An 11,384-nucleotide genomic window follows, 5' to 3' on the forward strand; every position below is an offset into this window, starting at 1 on the left:
AATAGGACTTGGTGGGACAGATTTGTGTCCCAGAGGCTCCCCCCTCTGTGGAATAGACTCCTTCTCCATGTCAAGCAGAATACCTCATTAACCCTTTTTAAGTGCAGCCTGGATAACTGGATGGGGAACAGAAAATACACCCTTGGTATTCCACCTGTGTCCCTGCTGGACAAGGACATTTGGTGCTGACTTGTCGGAACATGGGCTAAATTCTTGGCTAGGGTTGTAAGGGCCTCAGGGCCAATAGCCTAGCCACTTCCTATGATTCCCTTTGATAGGTCCACTCTGTTTGTACCTAAAGTTAAAGGAATCCTCACCAGAAGTCCGCAGGATGGTAAGACTCACTCTGCACTAGGCAGTGTCTTCTATATACCCCTTATATCCTATTCTAGGAATCAGCAAGCTGAAAAGAGGATGTTCAGGAAATCACAAAGCCCGTATCAGGAGATTGCTGAAGATAGACCCCCCTCATGGCAGAGGAGGAGGCAATAATGAAGTTTGCCCCAGGTGCAGGGGTGGACTGCAGAATCAGGGCTTTTATGCACCATTCCCTTAAAAGCCTTTTCAGTTTCCCCGAAGGGTTGCCCAACTGCTGCACTTTGGACGCAGTAGGTAGATGTTTATCTTTGCACTTACAAGCATGAGAAAGCATAATTACAGATTCATGGGTGTTAATCTCCAGAGGTTATTGTATACCATGTTCCTTTCACCTGTCAAATGAAAAGGATTGTTACCCTTTTGAAAATGAATGAAAAGGATCTCCTGACGTCCCATCCAATCAATGTGAACTTGTGGCAGCAGAGATTCCCAAGCTGCTAAAAAAAGAGTCATCCAACCAGTCCCAAGAGTCTACTCATGGTTCCTTTTAGTATCCAAGAAAACAGGGGACCTTGGGCCCATTCTTGACCTGAGTAATTTGAATCAGTATGTCAAGCAGACAAAATTCCAAATGGTCGCACTGCAGTCCATTTTGCCTCTACTGAAACAGGATGATTGGATGTGCTCAGTAGACCTCAAGCAGGCATATTATCATGTGAAGCTAAAGAAGCATTCTAGGAGGTTTCTGCATTTTCTTCTGGGAGCCAGTTATTATTACTTTAGAGCTATGCCTTTTGGACTGATCACAGCCCCCTGGGTATTAGCAAAAGTCATGGCAGTGCACTTACACCTACTTGCGATCTACATTTTCCCGTACCTCAATGATTGGCTCCTCACTGCTACAATCAACAGTCTCTTATTGCGTCACCATGACCTATTGCTCCAACTGCTGCAGGAGTTAGAGATCTCTGCAACATTTCCAATAGCCAACTTACACCTTTTCAACAGATAGAATTTATTGGATGCCATCTGGACACAGCTTGACAGATTTTCTGTCTTCCAATGGCCACTGTTGTTTCACACTGTTGTTTCTTTTCATGTCACTGCCACACAATGTCCACTGTTGTTTGTCTTCATGTCACTGCCACACAAGTTCTTCACTACCTCTGTCCTCCAACAAGGTTAATCCTTCACTTATTGGGTCATATGGTATCCAAAATCCTCATGACCCTGCTTGCCAGACATTATGTGAGGGTTCTCCAATGAACTTTAGTAGTACTGTGGTCTCAAAGAGTCCATCCACTCCACCCCAAAATAACTAACTCATATCTGCAGATGGCACAAATGTTTGTAGATAACATCTCCTTTCTTGACAAATGGATGACCAGTCATGACAGTGGATGCTTCCTTTCTAGAGTTTCCTTGTTCATTGTTCAGCTCATATCAGCTTCTCAGAAACATGCCACCACCAAGGTGTGCTGCAGCAAATGGAGAATATTTTATATTTGGGAATCATCCAAAGGTTTAGACTCGTTTTCTTTGTGGAACTGACCATTCGATAATATGATATAGACCCATTAAATTTATACCATTAAAAAAATTATTTTATACACAATTAATGATTAGTTATAATGCATACTTAACCCCTGTAAAATAGCAAACTAAAACTCCTTTTTTGATAACAATGCAGACTTACAGCATGTTCTTCGGTTATGCTCATATACCCCAGAAATGTGGGATCTGTTTCAACATGAGTTAATCAACACAGGTTTTAAAATCATCTTCAGTGGCGGCTGGTGACTTCAAATCACAGGGGGGCTGCAGGAGACAGCTGAATGGGTGGGGTCAAGGGGTGGGGGTGTGGTCAACCAGAAAGGGGAGGAGCTATGCACAAAACCACAAACAACTAACTTTAATTAAATACGCAGCCCTGGGTGGCAAACCATCGTTATGAAAGTCCAATCAAGACAAAAATAAGTGTAGAAGAATAAAAATATTTCAATGCATTGGCTGCATGACAGCTTACTTAATATCTAGATGGAAACAAAAGGTTGTGAGGCATGAAAAAATAAATTACTTTTTAAATACATTACTGGAATGCCAGTCAAAATCAAGTATAAGAAAAACCAGAAGCACTCAACTCAAACCACTTCTCCTTGCACTGCAGTCCTAATTATAATATATTCAGCTTTATTAAAGTACTAAGTAACATGCTGAAAGTAGAAATCTATGTGATGCCCCCACTTGTAAAAATGTTTCTTATCCAAAAAAGACCTGCTGCCTGACAAATTGTTTCATGGGGAAAACATGATAAAAGTAAAAAATGAAAAGCAAACAAGAAACAAGCTCAAGATACATTGCTTAAAGGATTACTGTACAGGTTATGGACCACACATGATTGGCATTCTGTTTAGTTTACGGGTAAAGTCTGTAGAGATGACTGGAAGTCTCCAACAAGTGTAATGAGCTTTTTAAAATAATGGAATCCTGTCCTTTAATACCCAAGGCTTATACATTATCTAGTCAAGTATTCTCTGCATGGCAACAACAGAAAGGCTTTCAATGTTGGCAATTCTTTAACAGTATGCTTATTAAAGCTTACTTGCATCTTACGATCTCAGACAAGCTTACCTTATAATCATTAAAGCATTGCTACTTAAAAACACAGAGCAACAGGCACTTTGAGTAATAAGCATAAATCTGAGTAATAAGCATAAATCAACAGTACAAAAATATGACAGAAACCAGACCATTCTACAAAATCAAGGACAGATGAAAAGCCACTGTAGTACTTATGCAGTGTGTCCTCCCCATCCAAGGTAGATACAACTACTCCTTGCCTTGCTTGGACACATCCAGAGTCACTACATGGGGGAGTGGGGTGCAACAAGCATGTCACAATTTGAAAGCTCTCTGGCTGACTGTGATGGCCCTGACACATTTGTCATACCTCTCAACCTCAAGAGCAAGAAATCTGGACAAAGCCATACACAGAAGTGGGACAAAGGCCCAACAATAAGGACAATTTTTAAATATTGCTCTAATAAACTTAGAAAGATAATAGAATAGGTCTTGCATTAGTATGAATTTTCTGAAGGGTATAAAATCTGAAACTCAAATGTCTGTCATTTTCTAACTTCAGTCTTTAGTGATTTGTCACTAATTTGCCAAAAAACACAATTTTATGAAAAATGGACCAAAAACGTGATGCAAAAATATAAAATAGACACACAATACAGCTGCTACCTGTCAAAGAATGGACACTTTAATATTAGTACTGCTACCTTGAACAGCTGACAAAATATAAAAGAATCTACATGCATTTCAAGTAATCTATAACTTTGATTATTACAGTTATTTCTTAATTGTAAACCCTCCATGTTTTCTTCCAAAATTGCTATTTTGCGGAAGGATTATAAGGGGGAAGAGCAACATTTTGAGCCAAAAATTGGGGACAGTTGAGAGGTTGGCTATGCCTAATTCTATAAAGCAATTTATTTGCATGTACCTCTCAACCTGTTAATGCAGTAAATCTGAACAAGGCCAAATATATTGGGGCACATATAAACAGTACTAAAATTGCTCTTGTATAAATTGAGACAGTTGATAGAACAGCTCTTACTTTAACATGCATTTTTCTGAAGGTTATGAAGTCTGAAACTTATTATTGAGTGACTTCTGGCAAATCATTTAGGAATTAAAACTACAAATTTTATGAACAACAAACCAAAAATAAGAAGCAAAAATCTATTCATTCTTTGAAAATCTGGACAGTTGGGAGGTATAGTTCAGCTGGGCCTGTCTGAGTTTGCTGCCCTTCCCCCCCTGACAAAATAACGGTTGAATGGAGCCTCTGCAGCCATTCCAATGAACCATTACACTTGGCTATTTCACTCCATTTACCATAAACACTAATGTGCATACTGCTTTATTTCTATGATGAGTTGGACTTCATTTGAAAGTTTTATTTTGTATTTTACAGCACAAACACTAAGTCATCTGTTAAACAAAGCAATGCAGTCTCACAATGAAAACTTAGCATTAAAACTTCTCTGCCCTTGAAACTCACATTCATTGAAACAGCATTGAAACCCACATTCAAAGAAAATACATTTTGCCAGTGGCAGATAAAGATTAATTTTGGGCTGTTTTGGAATCATAGGCTCCTTGCATATGAAACATACATGTGCTCTTTGATACACCTTCCTCATTGTACTAAAATTATATTCCTTGTACAATACAGTACACTTGTTAGAGGGTGTTTTAAATTTGTTTTGAACATTTTTTCCAGTAAGCAATGAAACAAACCATATGCACCCATAATGGCAAAACTGCCCAGTTGAGAACATTTATCATAAAAAGTCTACTCAGACTTCCACAGTCCACCATTATTAGTAAATATACACAATTCTACAGTCCACCATTATTAGTAAATATGCACAATTCCACAGTCCACCATTATTAGTAAATATGCACAATTCTATAGTCCACCATTATCAGTAAATATGCACAATTCTACAGTCCACCTTTATCAGTAAATATGCACAATTCTACAGTCCATTATCAGTAAATATGCACAATCTCTGAAGTCAGTCATCTAAATAATTCCACATTAAAGAAATCTGCAACTAATGAAGCGGTTGCTGCTAGCAATCACCTTTATATTTCATGGTTTCATCGAAAAATAAAGTGTCTGTTGCCCCTCAGGAATAAATTGCCTATATTACATTAAACAAATGATAAGCTAGTAATAATATTGCAAGAGGAAATGGATGGCAAACTGATAACGAACTCATAGTTAGTATCTTCACCAAGGAGAACATTCTCAGTACGGCAGCATCCACCCCTTGTGGGAGTAGAACCCACTGCCTTCTGCATCAAAAGCAAGTACACAACCTGTTGTGCTATAGTATTAACTTGGCAAAGCACTAAACTTCTATTCCCCTGCAGCTCTCAGTTCCTTGTAAAATCTACTCAATACTCAACTGCATCTCAGCTTCGCAGCTCAAGAAAACTGGAAAAAGCCAAAATGTATTGGGGGTCAAAAGCCCAAAACAGGGACACATTAAACATTGCTTGTATAATCTTGGAAAGTTGCTAGAATAAAATGTTGTGTTGCCACCATATATTTTACTGCCAAGGTCCCTGAGCAAAAAGCAGTCAGAGTAACATACCACTACGCCACATCAGCTGCTTTGTAAAAGAGAGGAAGACTGAAACTTAAATGGCTATCATTTAGTGAATTCAGTACTCACCATAGCTGTCAACCTCTTAGTACAAAACACCTGGACAAACCCAGTAATGAGGGAATACAGCCCTCAAACATATTCAGTGAATTCAGTTCTTGCCATAGCTGTCAACCTTAGCACAAAAACCTGGACAAAGCCAATGATGGGGGAATACAGTCCCAAAAATAGGGACAAATTTAAAATATTCATCTTATAAACTTAGAAAATTGCTAAAAAAAAAGGTTGTGCTACTATGTATTCTGAAGAACATGAAGTTGGAAATTCAAATGCCGGTCAATTTTACTGCAGACAGAACAAAAACAATTTTCAGCAGAGACGAAGGGATTAATACTGCAGACACGTCTTTGTAAAATGGCAGGGCACCAGGGCAAATCCACACAAATACAGGGAGGAGATGCAGACAGAAGCCACCCCAACCAAAAATCAAACCAGAAAACCTATAGCTGTGAGGCAACAATACTACCACTGCACCATCAATTATGCAAGGAATTAAACATTCAGAAACCTGAAGTCTGAAATTCAAATGCCTGTCAATTTTACTGCGGACAGAACAAAAACAATTTTCAGCAGAGACGCAGGGATTAAAACTGCAGACACATCTTTGTAAAATGGCAGGGCACCAGAGCAAATCCACACAAACACAGGCAGGAGATGCAGACTCCACACAGAAGCCACCCCAACCAAGAATCAAACCAGAAAACCTATAGCCGTGAGGCAACAATACTACCACTGCACCATCAATTATGCGAGGAATTAAACATTCAGAAACCTGAAGTCTGAAATTCAAATGCCTGTCAATTTTACTGACAGAACAAAACAATTTTCAGCAGAGACGGGATTAAAACTGCAGACACGTCTTTGTAAAATGGCAGGGCACCAGAGCAAATCCACACAAACACAGGGAGGAGATGCAGACTCCACACAGAAGCCACCCCAACCAAGAATCAAACCAGAAAACCTATAGCTGTGAGGCAACAATACTACCACTGCACCATCAATTATGCAAGGAATTAAACATTCAGAAACCTGAAGTCTGAAATTCAAATGCCTGTCAATTTTACTGCGGACAGAACAAAAACAATTTTCAGCAGAGACGCAGGGATTAAAACTGCAGACACGTCTTTGTAAAATGGCAGGGCACCAGAGCAAATCCACACAAACACATGGAGGAGATGCAGACTCCACACAGAAGCCACCCCAACCAAGAATCAAACCAGAAAACCTATAGCTGTGAGACAACAGTACTACCACTGCACCATCAAATATGCAAGGAATTAAACATTCAGAAACCCTTAAGTCTGAAATTCAAATGCCTGTCAATTTTATTTAACATTTTTTAATCAGGACAGTCTGACTTGGAACAAATAAACAATTTTCAGCAGAGGCCCAGGAAGAAATAATGCAGACATGTCTTTGTAACATGGGAGGACACAAAAGCAAACCCCCACAAACACAGGGAGAAGATACAGACCCCACAAAGAAGGAACCCCAGCCAAGAATCAAACCAAAGCTGTGAGGCAACAATGCTACTACTACACCATCAAATATCAAGCATTGCAACATTTACAAACCACAGATATTATGAGGAACAGATCAGATCAAATATGAGGCAAAAATCTGCAATTTTTTTACAAATGGTGGTGGGTAAGGAACTCAAGTCTTTAACACCTGTATACAGGGTACAGGGTTCAAGCCTGAGGTATTCCCTACCACACCACCATAAGCACCTGGGGCATTTTCACACACACACACACACACACACACACTCCAGTAAAGCATAAGCACCATACACAAACTCACTCCAGTAAAGCATAAGCACCATACACACACAATCCAGTATAAACATTGTAAAATAAAGGTAAAAAGCACCATACACTTACCTGAATATATCCAGCTAACGTACATCCTTCCCGCGCAATACTCCAAAGACCCGCGAGATCCCAAGGAAAGCCATACGAGATCCCAATGCTCCTTCCCGATGACGAGACTGTCCTGACTGCTGCTCTTGCAGTCCGGATGCGACCCATAATCCCAGCGAGTCTGTGCACTTTAAAAGTACACAGACGTCTCCTTGTGTCCCCCTATGGGGACTGCCAGACTGCCTTGAGCATGCGCATAGACCGACAGTAGTCGGGACTACTGCGCATGTGCGAAGTCCGCGAAATTTCAAAAAATAATTTTTTTTTTATTTTTCTTTCTATTTTTTTATTTTGAGGGGGCTGCAGTCCGGCAGCCCGATGCCACGAGCCGCCCCTGATCATCCTTGATAACTTTAGGCTGATGAAGCACTGCCTAACACAAAACTGGATGGACATGTCCAAAACATTTTGGAAGAACTTCATAGAACTAGCAAGGAATTATATTAGATCACTTAAAATAGAACAGAAACAAAATTATCCAAGCATCAAAATAATGAAACTTTGGGAACAATACTGTATATTATCCTCTTGACATCCATTGTCCTGAATTTTGCCTTTGTGATGTGAAGACAATCAGTTTATAGAAATGCCTGTTACAAATTTATATAATGAGCTTTTTTCTTTTTCCTTTTAATTGAAACTACTTAAAATCTTACTACCACATAATGTGCTTAATAGTCTATTAGGTTATGATTTTTTTTTTTACATGTATGTATCAGAACTTTTACTTTTTGTTTATTCATGCTGTATATAGTTAGGTTTTCATGCTTTTTTTGTTGCATGTGCTACTACCTAAGATATTTAATCAGATTATCTCTTGTAATAGTTACAAATGTACTACCTCCTTGTACAACAGTATTGTCCAAGATTTCTATACTGTTACTTGCTGTTTCTATATTTTCATAACTTGTATATGTTCGTTTTTAGATAAAAAAGTTAAATAAAATATATTTTAAAAAATAAATTCTGGGCAAGTGTTTCTAATTCATTTTGTGCTGTGAATGGCCTACAGTGTAGTCTGAGAGCAGTGATCGCTGTCATGATTAATTTCATAGGTATGGTCACCTAAAATGCACCCTAGAAGAGATCCAAAGAGTCCCTTCCCTCTTATAAAAATATACTAGACATGTTAAAGGTAACACATTTTTGACTTTACACAACATTTTACACTCTGTGATTTCTATGGAACTTGTGTTCAGTCATGTAATTCTCAGTTTACATCATCACTGACTGTTCAGTAGTCTTTGTCTTTAACTGTGACCAGTTGTTTCAAGGGCTGATTAATGGTTTTGATATACTGTTTACAATGTTTCATTTTTCTGGTTTAATAATTAAAATGCAATATTAGTAGGAGGGCTTCAGAGAAAGTAAGTTAACTGTACTTAAAGTCATCATCCTTCAGTCGTACATATTTCAGAAAATCACTAAAACTTAGCATGAGGCATTTGAAACCGAAAATACAGAAAAGAGAAGTGAGACCAAATGATTGAAAACTTAAGCAGTAACTGGAGGAGGGGGTAACACAGAGTATTAGGTTAGCAGCAGTTCTAGGTAGAAGAACACGTGAGCCACATAATGCAGTACTGTAGTAGTTGCTGGGGTGATTTTTTATCTGAATTTAGAAGGTGGTGTTAAATCAAATTTTTCTCACTCTGTTTGTTTTATTTTTACAGTGGTTTGCAAAGTTCTTTAGAAAGCCTGGAGCTGTCCTACTGCTACCTCCTTCCAACCGATGTCTGCTATTTGACTCAAAGTCCACATGCATCATCTTTAAAGAAGTTGGACCTTAGTGGGAACAACTTGTCAGAACACCTTTTCTCACCATTCCAGAAACTCCTGTTTGAAATTTCCAGATCACTGGTCCACCTGGACATAATGGAGTGCAGGTTAACAGACAGTCACATTCAGTCTCTTCTTCCTGGTCTGCGGCAGTGCTTGCATCTTCGATATCTTGGATTTTTCTGTAATCCTCTGTCTACAGCAGGTCTGAAAGTGCTGCTTCAGAACCTTGTAACTCTTCTGGATTTAAAGCTGATTATATATCCATTACCTGTTGACTGCTACGAAGAAAATCTTCCATGGCCACCTTCATCAACTAATCTCTTAGAAGGTTCTATTAATCAGGAAAAGATGGCTGTGGCTAATGCTGCATTACAAGAAATATTGCATAAAGCTCAGAGGACAGACATCCTTTTGACTACAGATATTTATACACCACCTCCCATTGACTTTTTTGACCTGTAACATGTTACTGAAAGGCAAAAATAAATAAAGGGTCAAACTGAATTGAATTTTTTCTGTTTCCCTCATCAGTATGCAGTTGTGACTTGCTTTAATTTATGGGTCAGTCCCACATTTGAATCTGTTGGTACCATAGTGGCCTTCAGTGTCTTAGAATGTGTTTTGTCACCATCCTCTGATATGCTTCAAAGGGCTTAGTTCTTACCTAGTTTTAGCAGTTTCAGCTTGATTTCTAAGCACCAACTTTGTTTACATTTCTGCCTGTAGTATTATTAAAGTCCCCTGAAAGGGGTATCATTTTCTCCTGCTAGTATTTTCCATTTGCCCAAATGAAAATATTTGTTGTGCTTTTCCAAATGGTCTGCTCACATGACTGCATTGCCTTTTGTCCTGTATGTCGGTAGATTCAGAACAGTATACAGATTTTCCTGCAGTTTTAATTTCAGCATCATCCCCACTGTTAAATATAGTGTACTGGAGTTGCAACCTGCTATAGTCTTCCACTTCTGTAAAGAGGAATTGAATTTTACTTTTTTCCAAATAGCTTTTCCACTTATTTGCACTCAGCTTTGGGCTGGGACAAGTTGTTCTGAGGTTCTCGATTTATGCAACCATTTAAAGATTTCTCTACACAATGGATGCATTTCATGGAACATGCCTCTGGAAAAATAAATACTGTTTTTTTTTCATTCACTTTCAGAATATTCATAGCCATATGCATATACGTACACACGTGTGTGTAAAATAAATTACTGTATGACATAACAATCAGCTTGCAGAATCATTGGTGGATATAAGATAAAACAGTTTGTAATAGTTGCCATGCATGCATGCGCTCGCGTACCACGCACACACACACACACACACACACCAAAAAACAGCATTTCATTTCTAAGTCTCCAGTTCATGTTTCATACTCACAAATGTAATTGCCAGTGAAACTTTGGCTGCTAGTTTAAGTTACAACTCCTGTCTATGAGGAGCTCAAAATTATAAAGCTCTGAATGTTTTGGAAGAATTCTGCATGCATTATTTACTTCTTAATGTATTTACTCATTAGCATCAGTTATTTCTGCTGCACCATACTCATTCTACAAAGCAGGCACCTTAATGATTGTTATAACATACTACTGAGTTGTAATAACATGCAGTTCGGAAATCCGTTCAAGTGAAAATTATTCTAGAAGATTATATTGGCACCCAAAAGTCCCAAAGGAAGATTGATCAGAGGCCCATTAGCAACAGAATGTTTATGGGCTTTTCCCAGAAGAGACAAGCATACGGTATTCTTCATATAAAATCATGTGGACCAGCGATGCAGGAAGGCCACAAGTACTGTGTAATTAAATCTACCAACTAGTAATATTGGCAATGAACCACAGCATTATCTGTTTGCTGTTTTAGCTGTATGGATTTTGCTTGATGAATGAGAACCCATGAAACCTTTTCCTTCTCTGACAACTTCCCCGCTATAACAAAGTATTATACATTATTAATTTTGTTCTGCATTTGTGTCATCATTACTACAGTAAAGGAATATCAGTGTTAATACTACAGATGAAATGTAATTTACAGAAACAGTACACATAGTAAGTTCCATAGGTTTTGTCCAAATTGAGATCAGTTTCTGGCATTTAAAGATCTTATCCCCGCTGTC

At 38.5% G+C, this 11,384-nt stretch overlaps 1 protein-coding gene across 1 annotated transcript in view; it reads left to right on the forward strand.

Moving 5' to 3' along the window:
- LRRC14 (leucine rich repeat containing 14) overlaps window positions 1–9,772 on the forward strand; it is a 566,103-nt gene extending 556,331 nt beyond the window's left edge. Inside the window, exon 3 of the mRNA XM_044066292.1 lies at window positions 9,160–9,772. Coding sequence (XP_043922227.1) covers window positions 9,160–9,730 — 571 coding nt within the window. The 3' untranslated portion in view covers window positions 9,731–9,772. The remainder of the gene's footprint in view (window positions 1–9,159) is intronic.
- The last annotated feature ends 1,612 nt before the right edge of the window (window positions 9,773–11,384 follow it).

The sequence above is a fragment of the Protopterus annectens genome, chromosome 3.part1 (assembly GCF_019279795.1).
Source record: "Protopterus annectens isolate FY-2018-M chromosome 3.part1, PAN1.0, whole genome shotgun sequence".
Classification (NCBI taxonomy): Eukaryota; Metazoa; Chordata; order Ceratodontiformes; family Protopteridae; genus Protopterus; species Protopterus annectens.